This window comes from Dermacentor albipictus, chromosome 1, assembly GCF_038994185.2.
Source record: "Dermacentor albipictus isolate Rhodes 1998 colony chromosome 1, USDA_Dalb.pri_finalv2, whole genome shotgun sequence".
NCBI lineage: Eukaryota > Metazoa > Arthropoda > Arachnida > Ixodida > Ixodidae > Dermacentor > Dermacentor albipictus.
Window position 1 is genome coordinate 446,944,993 of NC_091821.1, and position 20,691 is coordinate 446,965,683.

Here is a 20,691-nt window from a genome sequence, read left to right on the forward strand (position 1 = left end):
GTCTGTCCCCTTTATTATTTCTGATCTATGTAAACGACTTGCCTACTAGCATACATTGTAAACTACGACTTATCGCAGACGACTGCGTAATTTACAACACTGTTAACTCCTCTGACGATGTTCTTTGCCTGCAGCGTGACCTCTTAGCCATCTCGTCATGACGCGAAAAATGGCACATGCCTCTCAACTTATCGAAATGCAAATCTATGTCTTTTACCGAAAAACGTAGTCCTTTTCAGTCCGCTTATCGCATTAGCTCGGCCAACATCAGCGCCACTTCATCTTACAAGTACCTGAGTCTTATTTTGACGTCACCACTATCTTGGATAACACATATCGAAACAATACGTCGCAAAGCTGCGTGCTCACTCGGGTATCTACAAAGAAATCTAAAGACGGCATCCCCAGAGGTAAAGAAGTTGACGTACTTGATCGTTCATTCATTGATCATTCATTGTTCATTCATTGATCATTTATTGTTCATTCATTGATCGTTCATCGTTCATTCATTTGTTCGTCCACAACTCGAATTTGCTTTTGCTGTCTGGCATCCATCTCAAGATTACGTAGCCGCATCATTGGAATCCGTTCAAAACCGAGCCGCCCGCTTCATCACTTCACATTATTCACGGTACACTAGTGTCACTTCTTTGAAGCAAACAAATCGTCTGCCAACACTGAAGTCTCGCCACATCATATCACGTCTTTGCTTGCTGCACTCTTTTTTTTACAATCCACGCTCAAGGCACCACCTTCTTAAACCACGATTACGAACTTCCTCTCGCATAAGTCACAGCTCTGCCATAGCACGTTTACACAGCCGCTCATCTGCCATGACCACTTCCTTCTTTCCTGTTGCAATCGTTTATTGGAATGTGCTCCCTGAGAACTTCGTTACCGGTACTGACAGCAAAAGGATTTCGTGAATACGTAACAAATAACTTTGAATAACTTTCTGTTCCCAGTGTACATCGTTCATGAACCCATCATAAACCAATTGGAATAGTCTACCCTTGTCAACCCTTCCACCTAGTCTTTTTCTTTTATTGCGAATGTATTGTCGTGTTACTTCTTTCAATTCGTATTTTTTCTTTGATTGTTTAAAGTCCTGCAAAATCAGCAATGTGTTTCTTTTCTTTTTTTCGGTGTTTTGCAAGAAACCACTCTTACACGTGTTTGTATTGCCCCCCCCCCCCTTGTGCAATGCCTTCGGGCCTTCAAAGTGATAATAAATGAAATGAGATTAAATATAAATATGTTAAAAAGAATAATCATAATAATAATACCTATGTATACATAGATGCGTCGATTGAGGCAGAACATACCATAGCTTTGCTATTCGTCCCTGATCACACAGGAGAAGGGCTGATGAATTTTTATTATACAAATAGACGCATAACATAGCCCCCCACAGATCTGAAGTTGTTCTTGCGCCATGACTTGCGAAAGTGCTGGCTCAGGTAGTAGTATACTGAAGTGTCAAATAGGCTACATGTTTTAAAAGCAAGAACAGGGCGGTGGGTATCCGACAAAAGAACGAGACACAAGGAAGTGCTCCTTTGCATGTTAAGAATAGCACATATCTTTGGAACACGTACTTACATCCCTTGGAAGTGACCTCCGACATGTGATAGCTGTTGCGACATTCTTACTGTCCTCCATGCTCTTGTTCAGTGTCCCAAAAAAGAAGTCCTTCATAAAAACTGCTTTCCTCCCGCATGTCTTGAGCACATCGCCAATTCACCCATCATTCTTTCTTAGGCACGAACAAGCTTTGGTTTTGAAACAGTCCTGAAGTTTTTAGCAAGTGTACACAGCCTACAAATCATTTGGCGAGGTTATCTGTAGCACCGCCGCGCCTTGCAAGCCGAAACTGCAGTGGCAAATGTTTTCACAGCACGTGCATCTCAGTCCTCGACTTCAAAGACCCTCTTGATACCCTAGTGCTATTGCATGCGTTTTGTTAGATCATCTCCTCCTAGCGGAACTTTTATGGTCCTAGCACACGTCATTAGCCACTGTCATTATTTCAATACGGGCATATTTCAAGCCATTTACAGCGAATTGTTTTTAGGCCATTATACAGCCATGGCACATTTACCATTTGCCACTTAATTTCATATATAGTTCAATGGCAATTCATTACCATAAGTCATGGAGCACTTTGGTCGTAGCTGACCCTTGCGCCGGTAAACACCACATGTCATCATCACTTCAGTGAGTCCTTCGGCTCTGAGCCTATTTACCTACAGTGAACACCACCATATCATTTGCTTGCGTTTCTTTTTTTGACTTATGGATTCATTGTTTTCGTTTCCTACTTCCTGCTCAAGTAATTGCGTTCAGCCAGTTTAGGGAGCGGAACAAGAGCCAAACTTGTCAGTGGGGAAGGGTGCTTTTTCAATAGGAATATTTTGAACGAGGAACTTAAAAATACGTATTTTATTATAATATTCAAAAAAGCATTTGACTTGTACTATAGTACAGAAAACGTATTGTAGATTAGGTATATTCTGACCTTTTGTTCTTTGTGATGTACGCAACTTTCTTTCTTTGTGGCACAGTAATGCGTGGTGTGGATCGAGCTATGTAGCTATCTTGATCTTTTTGAGCGTTAACACGGCAGCGCTTAGCTTTCATACAACGAGCGCAGCCTAGCGGTATTGCATAATTGCTGCACGCATGTGCGGTGAGAGTAGCCTACGTTCACGCGTATCACCATTTTGGTTGTCAGCATTACAATCATTTAACTTTTTCTGAGTCTTTCTATCTCAGAACTAACGCAAAAAATGCAAGCCCTAGAAATCGACTGACCATCTTGATTTCGGTATCGCTACGCATGCACAGAAGAGCACAAATCGAACACCTTGCATGGACGAGTATACTCATGGCGCAGTCTCACCCTTTGTCAAGCGTCTACGCCGGTATCACCTTTCTAAAGACGAGGCCAGCAATCGTTTCCATAGCTCTGCGCTGCGTAGCATACCAGCAGTACGTTTTATTGGATTGTTGCCTTTGCAGCGGGTATGCTATGCTTTGTTCCGCAGCTACTTAGCTCGTGATTTCTTCGCTCGGCATTAGGGCGCGTACGCTACCATCTGAATAGTCCGAGAAACTGTACGCACCATGGGACCAAAAGGTTTGTGATGACTTTTGCTTTGGGAAGAAGTCGAACATAACCATCCTGCTGTCTTATTTCTGTTTAGCAGCTTTAGTTCTCGCAGCCAGCGAAATGTGAGGATGCTAATTGAACTAAGGGGTTTAGTATAGCTTCAATTAACCTTGCAGCCTTCACCATGTGGTAGTGGCCCACACAATTTTACTCCTATGAGTGACGCTAGCGAGAGTAAGATGTTTAGGTTGTCTGCGTAAGCATTGGCATATCGACCCGGCTGTACCACGTCGTTTAACTACGCACCCAGTTCCAGCAGCGCTCTTGAGGTTTCCTTTGCATTCTTTTCCCTCTGTAGCACGTGCTCCAAAATGCGAGGCGCTCTCACCGAACGTCGAAGGGCAGTGCAAGGCACCACCGCGCCAAACCTTGTGTGGAATTTTTGTGGCCAAGGGAACTTGCGTCCTACTGTCCGCGCTCGTGTTTTCTTTTGGAGCCCTCTTCTGCGCCTTCTTGATGAACCTCACCGACCGCTGGGAGCTGCAGGTGACCGCGTATGGCATCGCCACAGCAGCCACCATCGCCAGCCTCCTCTTCATTTCTTACGCACGCACCAGTCCGGAAGGTGTCGATGGGACGTCCCCTCACGATTACCATCGCACAGCAAGTTCTCGTCGTAACCGAACGTTCCAGGCTTCGTTCAAGAGGTAAGGAATGTGCACAGAAAGCTGTAACGCATTTTCTTAGCAGTTTTACAGTGCTCACAGAAGGAAACGTGACAGTATTCATTAAGTAGAACGCGCGATACGTACAAATACTCTTGAGCCCAATGGCATGTCGCTACTTTTCTCTTATCGCGAAAGGCGACGCGCACTCTTCTCTAATGAAGCGCGCCACCATTACGGTTATGTCACATGAACGGCAAACGGTAGAAAGGAAAGCATGCGCGTTAGTTAGCCCTACATTGACGCGCTTCATACTTTTTGCTGTATACCTCTTGTTGACTCGCGAATACACGTGTGGGTTTTCTTATTTTCGGCACCGTTGCACAATAATATCCATAGCGAGGAGCCCGATTTTCCCACAAACGAACGCAAGAATTCTAGAGCACACTTGTGTCGTGGGTGTATTAACATATCTTATGCATATATTAATGGAAGGCTCAAAGTGACATCGTTGTGGCCGCCATTTTAGGGTGCTAGGATGTTGTGAAGCTCCGTAAACAAAAAATCTATAGTCCAACAGATGGTTCTTGTGCCGAATGGCGAATCAATAACGTGAAATTCCGTTGCAATGCGTTCGCGCTCACGCAGCAAAACAGTGCCTGTGATACGGCGCACTGACGTCATCGTACACGCTATATTCGGTTACTACCACGGCGTGAAGCTGTCTTCATGACATTACGGGAAAAATCTGTCACTGGCCGTCACAAAGGTTGTTATAGCAGTTGATCTTGTTTTTATTGACGCAGCCACTAACGCGAATGGAGTTTCTCAGTGAAGAAACTTTTTAAGAAAGAAAAGAATAAAAGAAAACTGTTCAGCTCGTTTGATTTGTTAATGCCAAAAAACCACACTAGATGTAAAGCTCATGAAACAGCGTAGCTGCGGACGCTAACGCCTGCTTCGTCGTCATTTCTTATAAAATCTGGTGTGTAGGCGAGATTGGTTTTGTAGATTATAATCAATTCACCACTTCCCATTATCCACTTCGGCATGCGGTAGCCCAGTTGCTGCGGCGTTGCGCTGCTGAGCTCGAGGTGCGGGTTCTATCCTGGCCACGGCTTCCGCATTTTGATGTGGGCGATATGCAAAAGAAATGGAGGAGTCTTAAGCTTCGCCTTAAAGAGTTGAATGCGATAGCGTTCAAATATCCCTGACTACTTTTGACGCTTACCGGCAAGAGTGGGTTATAACCGTACTGTATTCTTGGAAACGCTGGTGCTGAACGCTGTGCACGAAGTCGAGCTTTCTGGCTCTTTTTTTTTGTTTCCCCCCTTTCACGCCGGGTGCCGCCGCTGCTGCCGAGGCCAGCACCATCTTGATGGTCGTGCAAGGAATCTAGCGGGGCACACCCTTCCTACTTAGACAGACCGCCAACGGCAGCTAGACAAGGGGTTTGAGTTTCCGTGAAATCGAATTGTTTTCTCGTGTATACAAATTAGTCTGGTGCTATCATCTGTGTAGGTTATAAATTCAATTAGTTAGCTAACGCATCTGCGCCATGCGAATAGCGTACGTAGATGGGGATACGTAGTTCGGCATAATTCTTATAATACAGACGTCACCGCCTGCGCTGACGCCTGATTTTGCTCTGCACGCGGCCCTTAAAACTATTGCGTTAAAAAGCTCCTCTACTTACGTTTAGGCGCTCGTTAATTATCCCCAGGTGCTCCAATTTATTCCTGTGTCCCTCAGAATGGCGCGTCCCGTAATCAGGTCATGATTCTTGCACGTAAAATCGACACCTGCATGTAGCACCGGCATACCCCTGTTATCACGCCAGCGTTGTTGCTCTCGTCTCGGTCATTTATTGTGGGTCACGGTGACCGCATTCTGGTCCGGGCGTGACGGAAAAGAACATGCGAATTGACATTCCGGTGCACGCTAGACGACACCTTGCATGTTAGACAACCGAAATTTAGAACTTGTTCAGCGTGCCGGTGCTTCTTAGCAAACTTTTTTTTAACTCCGCGAACGGACGACCACAGAGAGCATGAAACGACGGGCGCAGAACCGGAATTTTTTCGCTGGCGTCGTCTCGCAGTCAATGTGCAGATCACGTGTGTCAAACCTTGCAGATTAATGCCATTCAGACTGGCAGGTCCACAAACAGCTTAATGCTAAATCTGTCATCTTGTACCTTGATATCTTCGTTTTCCTCAGTGCAAAAGCGTTCGCGGTTATGGGCTGGGAGGAATCTGGTCTTCGGGATCTCAACGCAGCACCTTGCTCCTAATCTGTGCTTACTTTTGTCGTTCCCATCAAATATATAATAAACCCTACTCGGCCAAAATTGCAGATGCCTTGCTATTTTCCTTTAAACGACAGTACAGCCATCGTACAATTACTCAAGTTTGAAAAGAGTATAGGCTCCGTTGCAATTACGCTGGCGTGTCTTGCTGGGGCGTCTGGTGAGAGAATTTTGATATGACAGTCGCACTAGAACACATGGATCACCACTCTGTTTGAATAAATGCGCGCCTGCTTTTTCTCTTAAAGCAAGCGACAGAAGCAAGCAAGTTGCTCATTTCTTGGCTGAGGAACATGCAAGACGAGGATGATCAAATAAGAACTTGCGAAAACGAACAGTTTTTCGTACTCGTGAGTTACCGCGCACTCCTTCTTTAAGAAACTGAGCCGTATGTCATCGTAGCTAACTTTCTGGCCTTGTGAATGCGGCTGGTTGCAGGTCCAAGTACATTGAAAAGCAATTATAACAAATGGACACATGGGAAAAAAAGTTATTTGAAGGAGCTGCAGCTAAAGTGCATCGCAGTACCATCTAACAACGTCGGCAAGAAACAGGCATCACGCATGCCCGCAGGATGATGCCGATAGCCTGCTAACGCATCCTGATCTGTTTCTTTACCCGCACGTCGCAGCGTCGTTCACAGCTTATGCGGCACTGATAGAATGGCAGTTCCTGCCGTGCGCGCGCTAGGTACGCCCCTGGAGCGCTGCGAGTGTGTAGCTTCCTTTGGAAGCTACACACACTCGCAGCGCTCCAGGGGCGTAGCCTGTGTACACTCGCAGCGCTCCAGGGGCGTAGCCTGTGTAGCTGCCTTTGGAAGCTACACAGGCTACGGCGCATTCTTCTGTCGGAACGGGTGATACCACAGCTTTGCTTGCGAACCACCTTATACAGCGCGGATTGTAGCAATGTGAGACCGGGCCATCTGGTAGAGCCCAATATTTTTTCGCCTTTTTTGTACGTCTCTTCTTCTTATCCATTTTTCCCCTTATATTTGGATAGTGCTTCTACTGAGACTTGCCTGTGCACACTAGGCGGGCACAGATCATGAAAGGGTAAGCGATTACGCAAAGTAGCACATTGTAACGTCCCCTTAAAATCAAAGGTTATGGCGCTAGGCAGACGAGGACGAAGTCAGACACAAACGACACATACGGTTGCCAACTTCCAACTGTTTATTCACCAGACACTACGCAATTTTATACAAGAAACCTAAGTGAAACGTAATCACTGTAGCGATTAGTAGGGGTGATAGCAGCTAACGCTGCTCGTAGGCCAGTGATCTGTACTGAATAATCATGGCAGGTACATGTGAGCACGCGTGCATTACAGGCGTAATCCGAGCATCCAACCAAATGTGGCAGCTGCACGTTCTATGCTTAGCGGCGATTACAGGCTATCATTTATGAATTACATTACTTTGTCACTTATTGCTAGTGACGGCGTGCTGTGTGTGGTTGTGAGTGTGGTTTCTTGCTTTCACTAGAAAAGTCGTTTTGTCGAGGAGGGGCACACAACCACAGCGCTTGCAGCTGTCTGCCAAGTGGCCGCCTATGTTGCTGTTGACCGCGAACCGGTGCTCTATCGCTAGATCGTTGAAGCACCGTTCCGTTTGCGCATTATATACACCTTGCCATATTTTAGGGGAATATTGTAAATGACATCGCGAACACAATCTGTGTAGCGTGGGACGTGCTTCTTGGAGCACGTAGCTGGCAACTTATTCGCCATCAAGGGGCAGGTTTTGGCCTGTTTTCATGGAGCGGAAAACGCAATACGCATATTGCCTCCGGCAGCGGCCTTTTTTAAACTGTGGGAAAGCTTACGTACGTAAGTAATTACGTGGTGTTCATTTTTTCTTTTGACTTGCCCCCATTTTCCCCGTGTTTTATAATCTGCAGGAGGCTTTCGTATATGCCATTTGTGTCTCACTTCGTCGTCGTCTGCTTAGCGCCATAACCTTTGCTTTTAAGTAATGAAGCAACTAGCTCAGCAACAAGTTTTGCCAACCTCCCCCTTCGCTTGTCGCCCTGTCATGGGTTAAAATGTAGGGACAAAATGAAAAAAAAAACCAACATGCTCAAACAATGGCCTACACTACATGATTTGCAACGCGAAGAAAGATGAGTTAGCGCGACACTGGATTATCATTGCTGCGTAGTTAAAAGCACATTTACAGTATTACGTGACCCACTCAAGCCTGGAGTGGGTCACTCATTTACTAAAGCTTCGCCTGGAGCAGTTGTAACACTTTATTGCAACTTGTATTCGATGCACTGCTTTTGCGGACCGGGTGACGCAATACGAGGTTAAACTTGAAGTATTAAAAATTCCACGTATCTTCACAGACGTCCACGTTAAAGCGACTGATAGTGGATACTTTCAGTGCATAGTCAATACGTCGATGATGCATACAGCGCAATTCGACCGTTCGATGTTTTGTCCTGTCCTCTGACTGACCATGCCCTGTTCCTGAGTTATTTTCCCACTTTTCAACAGTCGGCAACGGGATGTTGCGCGACCGCCCCCTCTCTGGGTGCCAGACTGGACGGATACTGGACCATTCTTGAGTAACCTGAACCACGACGAAGATTGGCTCGTGCTGCCTCAAGACAAGACTCGGCAACTCTACGTTGGGTGCTATCCAATACCGACGCCGGTGCACACATCTCCTCCAGCGAGTAGTTTCCTCACGACGTTCGGAAAGGGGATGGCTTGGCCGTCGCCCCCACTAACGCCGACAGAACTGCTCCGTTCGTGATCTTCGCATTGTAGACAGCATGCGGTTTTATTTAGTGTCGCGTGATGTGCTTCGAACCTGCTGTTTGATTTTAATTTGGTGTACGATGTAATGTAATATTGTGGTCATAACAATTTATGACATTCCTATGCAATGACTGATACCGCATGACAACAGATCTTGTACGTTCCTGACACGCACGAGTGTGTTGCTAGAAGTAGGTGTTGTGTAGGATCGCATGTGACTACGTTCAATTTACCTTTTTACCTTTAGTGCTCCTGCCAACGTCGATTATGCTTTATGGCTCGATCATGTATAAGACGCGAAGCTTGAATCCAAGCTGGTTGTGCGAAATCTGACAATAAACGTCGTTTAGTGCTTTTTAGAGCACGTTTCCTTTCTATTGTACCGATACTCAAGACTTAGTGCTGGAAAAATAGAGACGCACCATTATTGATGTTCTGCTAACTGCTTATGTGTTTATACTCTCCCAACGATCGGATTGTCTCATGCCGTACGGGCAACGTGATTCCCCGCTCACTGTTTTATCGAAGTGAACATTACATTTCATTCTCGCAACAGTTTCCTCATGCACTGCAGAACGACCACAAGAAGCGACTACGATACTGTTTCAATATACACCCCAACGCAGTGTAGCAGCATGTATACGGACACATTTCTCGTAAAACTGCTCATGATATTCTTAGGGCGGTAAAATGGCTCAGGGAAGAGCCAAATTTTGATTAGTAGAGCCTCGTTCCTTCTCGGAGAGGCGAATGCTTGTTCTATGTAGGAAGGCATTCACTTGACGCGTTCACACTCTCAAATCATCGTGCAGGTTGCCAGAGAGCAACACCAAGCGCTGAAGTTCGCCTGCAGGCCACATACGCCGCAACTCGGCAAGTGATAGGAAACACGTCCACCCCGGGCGAAACGCATTACGCCCTGATATTTTCGAAAACATGTGAAAGTACCCAAGAACTCCATTTCTTTTTTTTCTTTTGAGGCTGTACCGAACCGTGCTAATAGTTCTTTTATTGTGGCTGGCTCATAGTGTGCCTGCAGACGAATGCCAGACAGAAGGGAATACGATGAGTTACGCTGCCCTAATTTTGTTATCTCTCTGACGGCGCAAAATGATCGGGAAAAGCATAATCGACCTAAAAGGTGCACGGCGAGCTCAAGACGCTGAGCCCGTCCTTGGTATAACACTGAGCAGACGCCCTAGGCGCAAAGGCAAGACCAAGCTGCACCGAGAAAGCTCGCCCACCACGAAACCCCCAAATTTGACGCAGTACACTCGCGCTGGAACCCAATATCTTAAAAAGCCCTCGCATAACTGTTGATACTAGCACGGCATTGGAACATGCGCAAGCGCTCTTGTTTTCTTTCACCCGGAATTGAAGTGTTTTGTCTAATACGCGCACTTCGTAGCGCAACCTTCCGTAACGAGAAACAGCAGTCTTTGGCGTGGTTTCTTTTGCGCACACTAAGAATAGAGGAAAGTTTAATTTTTTCTATTCCTTAATATATTTGCCGAATTCCAACATTTTACAAGCGTTCAACGCAACAGTAAAAGGTTTTTGAAGGACAGCGAATTTTTTGCCGTTCAAAAGGGTCATTTTTTGAGTGTTGGGTTCCACTTTCAATGTATATTGATATGGTTGTCAGGCAATGTGGCCATCTTTGAAAAAAAAACATGCTAGAAGTGGAGATAGTGTGATCCGGTTTCGCTTAACCTGATTGCAATCCACCCTCATTTAGCCAGTATACTTGCTGGCCACTCCAACACCGACAAAACACACTTTACTTGAAGGCATTCTTTGTCAGAAAGTCGAACTAGAGAGATCAGTCCGCGTTTTGAATTTTATTCGCAGGTGACAACTGAATTACTGTTCTGGGTAGCAATATAAAAAAGCTATTTCGAAGTTTTTTAGAAGCGTCGGCTGTAATCGCGCTAATGCTGCAGTAAAATTGCTTGATGCAGCTACAAATTTGATATGTGAGAAAGTAGCCTGAAAAGAGCTGTATGCTGGACGAATTCGCAATACATGCACGAAACTACAGCGCGATATTTCACAATGCAACAAGGCCAAGATGGACAAAGCTGTGTCCTTCGCGACTCCTTCTTACACTAGGCTAGATAAATGTTTCGCATCTACCGCGCAAAGGTCCCGATTTTCCTGCTTGGCGCCTACAAATCGGAAGAGCTGTAAGTTGATTCCAAGGTGCCGGTTATGCGGGTATTTTTTATTATTAAATGTGCGTGTGGGCAAGCTTCGTATAAGGGATTATTCCTGTTATTACTTCTTACGCAATCACTACGTCTGAATAATAGGCCGACTCAAATAAGCTAACTAGTAAAAAAATAAGAAAAGAGTAAATAACAAAAACAGGCAGGCTATAAAGCAAGCACACAAATAAGATGAAATATCAAAATTGTGTCCGCATTATGACACCACATACCGCAAGGAAGAAAAGAGTAAGCGCGCCAGAAATGCGAAAGTTTCAAATGTCAACCAGAGAATGTACAGCTGGCCCATCGACAATTATGATAATAATGATGGCGATTGAATTGACGAAAGCACGAAGAATAAGATGGCTGATAATGGCATGACCGAAATTACTAGTTAGAGCGTCAAATTATTTGCTCGTAAATGACGGAAAGAACAGAAAAGTGTTGCGACGTCCATATAGACAATTCGTTCACACAGAGAATAAGCAGTACCCTGCTTGTTTTGAGGGAGAAAAAGTCGAAGTTTCGCACCGGATTGGAAGCATTAATATTGGTAGGAAAGTATTCAACAAGTACACAGAGTAAGCTTCGTAGCTTTACCGGCCGTGTAAACTGCAGTAAATATTCCCTTACTAATTAAATGAATAGGCATGGTGTCAGGCCTACAGAGGCAAGCGCGAACCGACCTCGCTCGATTTCCACGAACACAGGCAGTGACAAAGTTGGCATAACTAAGAGTGCTGGCAGCGGGGAGCGAAGTGTCAGTGGTGTTTGACGCTTCGACGCATATCTGAAACTTGAGATTACGGGACCTGCAGCACTAGACATGCGAGAAGACAACGCACTCGAAGCCAGCAGCTCTCTAGCTCGCCAGGCCTTTGCACCCGCTGCAGATTAGCTCCAAGACAGCGCGCGTGCTCCTTGTAATCCCTCCCCCTTCCCCCCGTTGAGCGCGCTTTATCACATGACCACCCCCATTGGGTGCGCGGGCAAAAGGCAAGCACGAAGGTACCATCCCGCTCGGCTCATTCTCGCACGCCCAGGGTACGGCGGGCGGGGCGCGATAGGATTTTATCACACTAGAACTTTATTCGGAACATCACGGCAATGGTGACCGCGACGATGACGGCGAAAATTTGACTGGAGTTTCCATATAATTGCTATTGCAATATCACTTGCATTTGGCAAATAGGTGATCTGAACAAACGAGTTAAGCAGCCATGGTAGAAGCGCCAACAGGGGTCGCGCGTCAGAAATGCCATCGCTGAACCCGCACAAATCGCCAAGCCCAATACTAAATTACGTCGATGTTTGGGCAAAACAAGACTTGGTTTTTCTGGCGACTTTTTCTTCCAAGGTCACACAATGGTAACAAACTTGTCGATAAAACCCGTGACGACAAGGAGAAAATTTTGATGAAAAACACTTTAGGACTACGTCTGAAAAACGCTGTAAAATGCAAGTCGTTAATATGGCCTTGGAAGCATTGACGTTGACTATTTTGTCGTAGCCGAGAAAGGTGAACGCGTAAGCAGTGGCATTAGGTTCAGAGCAAAAGGGATAGGGGAGGCCAAAGCAGATGCAAGTCATGCGTAGGGAAAAGCAGACAAAAAATAGAGCCAAACATCATCGAGATTGATCGAGATAGACAAGCACAGTAGACTTCCTAATTCCCGTCGACTTCACGGAAACGATCCGCGGCCGAAAAAAAAAGCGAGCAGTACGATCATTTCAGTGCAAGTTGCAGCAAGCCTGCGCATTGCGCGCTCTTGTCCTTTAGTGGTCACTTTTCCATTTAATTCGTTCAAGAAGCGTAAACGTAATTCAGTTTTCCTTAACAGCCATTCTGAGTGCATGGACCATAAAGCAATTCCCGCGTGCATACCTTCGACAAGGTGACTAAGTGTGTTAGTTGTTCACGGAAGATTCATTTTTATATTCAGCCATGACACTCCACGTAAACCAAAGCGTTGTGGCCCGAACCCTACTTTGCTTGCATTATACTCCCCTTTTTGTACTGAATCCAATGTAAGCGCATACCTGTGCCTCTGTGTAGAAAAAGTAAGCGAAGTGTAAAAGCTTCTTTGATTAGCCTTTGGCCTGTGTTGTTGACAGCGCTGCAGCCATCAACGTGACCTTGGACGAACTCACGCACTCACCGGCTATTGAAAGGCCTTGCTGCATACATACTGAACACGACAAACTCTACAAAATCAATGTGCTAGGTAAAAGCCTTTTTTTCCTTTTTTCATGATACGAACTATACCGGTGAGAACAGCTGAAAACACAAGCCTCATGGTTACGGCGTCTGTACACTTGCGACACGGAAACGCAATCGTTTGAGCAATGTTTCGTGAAGCGAAGGCTCGACAGGCTAGCGACGTTGCCACCTTGTGAAGTATGCTTGAAGAAGTGGGGTGCACGCGCATGCTATTTCTGCTATCATGCTCTCACTCGGAGGGGTTTTCTCAATTCTCCGAGCCCCGAGCCTTCCGCTTCAACCGCTGGGCACTTTACTCTTCCCCAAACCCTCTTCTCTAACTTGAGATTGACAAGAAAACATATCTGTTCATCGGCAAAAATTACTGCTATATATTTTCTACAGATAAATTTACTTTAGAAGGCTTGTTTCCTTTCCCATGCTGGCCTTTCCTTTCGTCGCCTGAGACCTTCCGAGCATCTTCTTTGGTACCCCACGCCACTCGTTCATTGTTTCCCGGTATTTCCTACTCTTTTCAACGTTGCTTTCGAGTAAGGTGAGCTCAGGAAAAACAATATCCGAGTACCAGCACCAAGCGAAGAAGCAAAAGGCAATGCCAGCGGAGCCGAAATTGAAAGCAACGAAGAGGAGATAAACAAGAGGCCCCTATACTCGCGAAGGGCGTCCGGTCTGAAATCACATCTATATTTCATAGCGACCGGTAAAGCTCTCGAACCGCCGGCGCTTTCCGCATGTGCCGTGAGAGCGCCATCGAGGAGGGTGGAAAGTTTGTTTGACCTGCCAACACAAACACGATTCCGTGGGAGGCGTGTCTGGCGCGCTAGCCGTCCCCGCGTGCGCTGCTTGTGCGTCTGTACGTGTGTGTCTGTGTCGCTGAGATTTTTCAAGTGCGATCGTACGTTTAACTTTCTATATAATTCCATTTTATTTCCCCTTCTGTATGCGCCTCTATACCTGCGAGCCATAAAACAGACTGCCCGGCTCCCAGGGGCTGTGTACGAAACCATTCTTGTTTCCAATGGGACCGTGTGTCTGTCGCCTGCTCTTTCTTTCCTTCGGGTGCTTCCTTGTTTGTCTTCTGGGCCGAAGGTGTACCACTTTCAACCTCCCCTCCCAACGTTTCGCTCCACAAGAGCTGATTTTGTCTTTGAACTCATGCTGGGGCCAATGGTTCAATCCTCGACAGCTATGATTCGTTTTCTTTTTTTTTTAAGTGCTGAGATCCGCATTTAATTCGGTGCATCCTGATGACTGCATCTGCAGAAGGTAGTGTAAATGCTTTTAAACACAAAGCTAAAGCTACACTTGCTCTCAATAACAATCTTCTTATCGAAGGTCGCTGACTCGACTCAAAGTGGTCTAAGTCATCACTCGTTTCGGGGCACTGTGATCTGCTTTCTAAGCAGATTACAAAACGAGAACAACGTCTTAAACCCACGACCTTCTGTGCGAACTTTCCTCGGATATTTTAAATGTAATGTGGGAATCAGAAAGGAGGAAACGTGTACATCTTTTTGAGACAGAAACACAAACTTAAAAGAGAAGAAAAGAAAGGGGCCGGGTTCCTTGCATTCTGTAGCCAATATGGCGGGAGCAATGAAAAGTGCCTTGTCCTTTTATAAAGAGCACTCCCTTCATTTAATTCACCCGGCGAAGCAATGGGCACACGGTTAGTTTGTACTGTTTGTCGAAGTCCGCTCCAAACGAGAAGACGACGAATCATAGATTCACTTCGAGTAACGGAGGACACACGTGAAAAGGTCTGCTTTCTGTCGTCTCGAACACTTGAGGTCGAGCTAAGAAGAAATTGTCTGGTGGGTCGAGACGGGAGATTCTACAGTAAATGTTTGTCTGGTAGGGAGAGAGGACGGTCACTTTGTACCTTGCGCACGTGGTGAGAGTCAACGGAAAAGCACAGTGCCTTTTTCCTCTTTCGTTGGTTTCGTTTGGTATTACGTAATTAAAGCGGCCGCTTGTGCTTCCACAATCTGACCTCATTGTTGAGGCCTCGTTTTCGGAATCTCGAGTCGAGTGGCTCTTCACGGGGTTCTTTTTTTCCCCTTCGTGTAGCAATCTGCGCTCGAGGATACATCGCGGAACTAGAAAAGCACATGCACCGCCCTTGAAACGCCTTCCCGACGGAAAAGGATGTTCAATATATGGACTACTTTAGAACCACGTGCACAATAAAGTGACTGTTTTCAAGTTCAACGCATTTGGCTGTACTCTGCTGCAGAAACAATAATTGCCTTTCGGCACCTACCGGCAGGGTACTCCCTGCCAGTAGGTGCCGTCAATTTGTCCGTCAAGGTAATCCAGAAGGTATGCATAATAACACAAGATAATTAATTGCACACGTAGTTTACTGCGCTCCTTAAGCGCAGTAAACAGTGTGCAGTGTTCAAGAGAAAAAGTAAAAACCCTTCTGTTGCTGCAGGGTTTACAAGAATGAACATTCTTTTGCGCTTTTAAAACTGATATCAGATAACTTCGTCAGGAACTAGAAACTTTCCATCATCATGTCAGAAACTGCGATAAATAAATGGGCATGTTCCTATGGGTGGGCGGCGCCATCCAGACGAAAGACAAGAGGAAGTACACGATACGAGCGTACTTCTTGTCTTTCGTCCGGGTTGCGCTGCCCACCCATAGGAACGTGTTCAATCACCAACTCGCCCAGCTTGCCATGTTAATGAATAAATAAATTATTCAAGGAGCCTAAACAAGTAAGACACATGACCTCTTTCACGACGTCCGCGATTTCTGATGTTCCGGTAACTGAAAAAATCGCCTTGTCATCTTGACTATTGTATATTTTAGGAATTCTCGGAGTCCTCGCTGCAAATACCAGCTAGAAAGGTTGATTGTACTCAGCATATGCGTGAATTACCTGAATACTTACATAGCTCTGATTCATTTTATAATACCGTTCTGTAGCCAGCGTGTTCTTTATGTTGCCCTACTGTACCTAATAAGTACCTCGGCGAAAATATTACAAAAAGCTTAGGTAGGCTAATGGGCCTATGATCGTTTTGTTTCTTAACGTCTTCCTTGGTATGGATTATCATATTCTTGGTATTCTTACAACTGTCTGGTACACTTCAAGTCTAGATGCACTGCATACAAAAAAGGGGCGCAATATTTTGAAATATTTTATTGCCTCCACAGATCTTTGAATAAATGGGCTGGTATTTTATCTTCACGTGCACCTTTTCCCTGGGCCGTCTTGCAATGCAGTTCTAACATAATGGCTAGTTTCATATATACCTTCTGTATCGTCTTCATCATTTCTTCCAATCAAGGCTGCGTGGCTGCTTTGGGTAATATACAGCTCCATATAGGATTCCTCGGTTGCCTTTAGCAGGTAATTAAAATTATTGGTGACATTACAGCAGTTCTTTGGTACGGCATACATTCTGCTTTTTTCTATACCAAGCGGTATTCTCAATTATTTCAGCTGCCCCCACCCATTTTTACTGCTACCCCAATCTTTCTGATGTCATAGTTTTGCATGTCACTTTGTTCTCGTTCATCAGCTTTCACAGTTGAGCCATTTTTCTTTATTCTCTTGAGTTGGACACTCTAACGTTTTGTCGTTTGTTTATTAGGGTCCTTTGTTTTCTTAGGAGAGCTTGCCTACATTTTTTGTCTTCGTGCCTTGTCTCTCAATTCAACTGTGACTTCCGAAATATGTCTTGTTACGGTTTCATTGATAGCCTTCATGTTATTTTCATTTATTTGATCTAAAGCCGCATATACGCCCAGTAGCTTCTGCCTGAATTGATTGATTTTTTTCCCTGATGGCTTTCCGGCTGGCCTGTTTCTGCTTCACTAATTTTGCTATGTCAGTATATTGAGAGTGATCCTAGACCTCAATAATATTTATTGACTGCCCTTTATGTTACCTACATCTTGCACTGGGCTAAAGTCGCTAGCGATAATGAAAAATCATGTTTTATTTTTCGTTTCTCCGATTCATACACAGAAATTGGCAGTGCATACATTTTTTACACATAATGTCGACTTCAATCTGATTAACAATCACTCCTATGGTTGGTGGCTAATGGCTGGTTATATGTTTCTTTATGAAGCTTATTACGAAAAGCATCACATACCCAGTGTCACATTCCTAGGGACAAAACTAGGCGTAAAAGAGGGTCATCGAAGAGTGCACACACCGAGTAGCACATATTCTGTGACCCAAGTTGACGTCAAGCAGGTTTTTTGAAGAGCAGGAAATACCCAGCTTTTCATACTCAGCCACATAAGTTGGTCCGACAATTGGTTTGGAACATTGTTCCCTAAGCAAAGCTAATTTATGCTGTGCCCATTTTACCATGCATTACCCATGGAGCCAAGTAGAGGAGAAAGATGTTGAGCGCGGACATACATTCGTAGAGACACACACCAAACTGGGTGAAGTTTGCAAAGAATTGAAACGATGCCAGTGGCATTATTGTGCCGGCATTACTTCCCACGTATGCATTGCCACTTCTCTCGAGTTACCTAACGGCAATGCGATCTCTACATTTACGTGGCTCCATCTCGCATAAAGTTAGTCTCTTGGCTAACTAACGTTAGACAGCTGCTCAGCAGTATATAATTCGCCATAACGAAGGCATATGTAAGACAATAGGCATGATTTATTAATTTTGTTTAAGTTTGTTGGTTGATTACAAAAGGCAGTTAGGATTAACGGACTAAATGGGGTAAATTATTTAAAATAATCATTGTTAAGGCTGAAAAAGCTAATATTTCTAATGAAACTTTACACAGGATTGATCGCGTATTTGGCATTAAAACTCAGTTTTCAGTTCTCAGGTACATTTTTGTCTAATTGAAGCACAAAGGCTGTTTACCGAGGAAAGGAGAGATTGCTTGGGCAGCGTTGGTATCAGGGACGAAACTGTGCCATGGGCGCTGTGCACAAGCCTAACAAGATCATTTCTGACGGGAAAGTGTACTGTACAAGCACTTAGGTAGTAAGAGATTGGGCGAAGTGTACAGGGGTTTACAGGCTAAAAGGCCGGAGATTCGCGGGATTGGCACAATACAAATCGCCTGACAGCATCGTGCATTTTCAATCAATACATCGAACACACGTGTACTAAAACAGAACGGCGTGTTGTGGCCGTGCGCCAGATTATAAATTTTTTTGTTGAAGTAGGTAAAACACAACCTAAATTGTAAAGAAAGGCTCCCTCTTTGCTTCCCGTTATCGATGCTAGCTCTCTGTGGATAACAGGCTCACAAAAAGGGCAATAGATAGTGTGGCAATGTTACAAAAAATAGCCATCATAAAATCTATAGTAGAAGTTATGTTTACAATCCTGTACTAGCAGGTATTCCTCCTTAAGGTGTGACTGTGAGGCAGCTTGTTTAGTTATTCTGTATTGTCTGCCGAGGCTTTATTCTTTAATACAATGAAGCTCATGATAATAAATTGAGGAGCCAGACAGCTTTTCAATTTATAAGAGTAACGTTGGGTTGAATTAATTACTGTGGTCACAGACGAAATAATTACACCTTTATTTCATTACACAGCAACAAATACTTTGCATTATCCTCGTTGTTCACGTTGTGGTCCTTCCTGCATACACAACACTGCCCACAGCTGCAACCTTTTGACCTCATTGTAACGAAAAAATACTAACTTCGAATTTTGGCAACAGTGAAACCACTGTCACACGTGTGCCAGCTGCACCAGTTCTGATCAAGGTGCCAACATAACGGCATCTTCGAATGAGGCTACTTTTTTAAGTCAGCCTACATGGTCATCAAACAAGCTGAGCACAGTAGCTCCCTTGATTCTTTATTGAACATGTCACGACACTTTTTAGCTATCATATTAGTATGAAAGGTTGCGCAAAAGCTAGCGGTGAAAGTTTCCGACACTTTGGCTAACGAAAAACGCATATGTACGCTTGCACTTTAGGAACTTACTAATACCTAACTCGCTTACAGTTGATTGCAGTAACTGCGCGTGTACAAGCGTGAAAAATCAGGACGACTGTCAGCCATCTGATTCTCAATGCGACCAAAGGTTCCTGAAAGAAGTGCATCGCCCTGGAATAAGACGACGAGCGGGAGCCGATACAGTCGAAAGATACGAAAGAGAGAAACCTTACGTCGCATCGAGGGACAAACAAACGTAACGAGATCGGCTCCGTTTGCAGTGCATCAAGGACTTCGTCGTGGGCCCCTCTAACTCAGTTTCTCTCAGAGCACGTCCGCCATGAGGTTCCGATCAGATGATTAAAAAAAGAAAGACCCAATGAAAAAGAAAAAGAAGTCATGACTGCCACGTAGCACCGGGGCGAGGACAAAGGGAGCTCGAGCGGACATGAAAAATGTGGCCAGTGCGAGCAAGACAAGTGCGTTCTTTCCCCTGGCGAGAACAGCATGGTTTATGTGCGGTGCAGGGGATACTCATTCATATTGAAAGTGGGGAGGGAGTCGATGCGCCCTGCTTTTTCTACGCGGGAAGAGAGAGCACTGGCAAAGCAATGTTAGAAGGAAACCCGGAAAAGGTTAGTAGTCGCGGAAGTGGCTTTCGTGAGAGGATGAGAGGGCTAGAACAGAGAGTGCGTGCCTTGAATATCTTTGCGTTGCACCGTGGCTGCAGCCGCCGGAAGGCCTGCTTTCCTCCGCTGTCGCTAGACATAAATACGAGGGCGCTGCAGTGAGAAGAGGTATATAGCGGCGAAAGGCAGGGATCTTCCCTTGCGGAGCCGGGGTTTTTTGTGTTGTGCACGGCATGCGGTATACGCTGAATAGCCAGTTCATTGTATTTGGTTCCCGGATTGAAGTCCCTGCTGTGCTTTTGGATATGCAAAAGCCAACAACAATTATTTAGGAAAACAATCAGTTCAACCATACCACCTGAACCCCGAATCTTTCCCCGTGGCTGCGGTCGGGTGGGGAAGTCTACCACGCAGTTTCTTGCCCTTGCTCATCTGTGAGGGGATGATGTTTATTTACCTTACCCTTTCGGTGTTTTCCGTTCCAAAACCACGATATCACTATGAGGCCCGCCGTAATGAGGGCCTCGAAATTAATTTGGCAACCTGTCTTTTTTTAACGTGCACCCAATGCAGGGTACACCAGCGTTTTTGCATTTCGCCCCCATCGAACTGTGGTCGCCACGGTTGTAATTCGCTCCCGCGCCCAATGGCTTAGAAACTCAACGACAAACCAACCACGCTACCATGGTAGCTATCATCTTTAGCTCACCTCAATGGATATTTCTTAACTATCCCCCCATCTTCATGTCTGCAATTGCAAGTTTCTTAACCTGAATGTCATGGAGCGAGCTAGGCGAAAGCTTCCGTAGAATGCACAGGGACGCAACATTGTAGTTGTACCGGGCAACCTAAATGACGTGCCAAGCAGAAAATGGTCAGGACTAG

General features: G+C 45.3%; 1 protein-coding gene across 1 annotated transcript; it reads left to right on the plus strand.

Annotated features, from left to right (window-relative positions):
* The first annotated feature begins 2,826 nt into the window (after nucleotides 1–2,826).
* On the plus strand, nucleotides 2,827–9,210 carry LOC135915330 (uncharacterized). Its single transcript, XM_065448366.2, has 3 exons — nucleotides 2,827–3,139; nucleotides 3,471–3,819; nucleotides 8,585–9,210. The coding sequence occupies exons 1-3, from the start codon at nucleotides 3,127–3,129 to the stop codon at nucleotides 8,844–8,846; spliced, it is 624 nt and encodes a 207-aa protein (XP_065304438.1). The 5' UTR covers nucleotides 2,827–3,126; the 3' UTR covers nucleotides 8,847–9,210.
* Nucleotides 9,211–20,691: the final 11,481 nt, after the last annotated feature.

Coding starts and splice junctions, on each gene's coding strand:
- LOC135915330 (XM_065448366.2), top strand. Junction 3,820..8,584: donor TTCCAGGCTTCGTTCAAGAG/GTAAGGAATGTG, acceptor ACTTTTCAACAG/TCGGCAACGGGATGTTGCGC.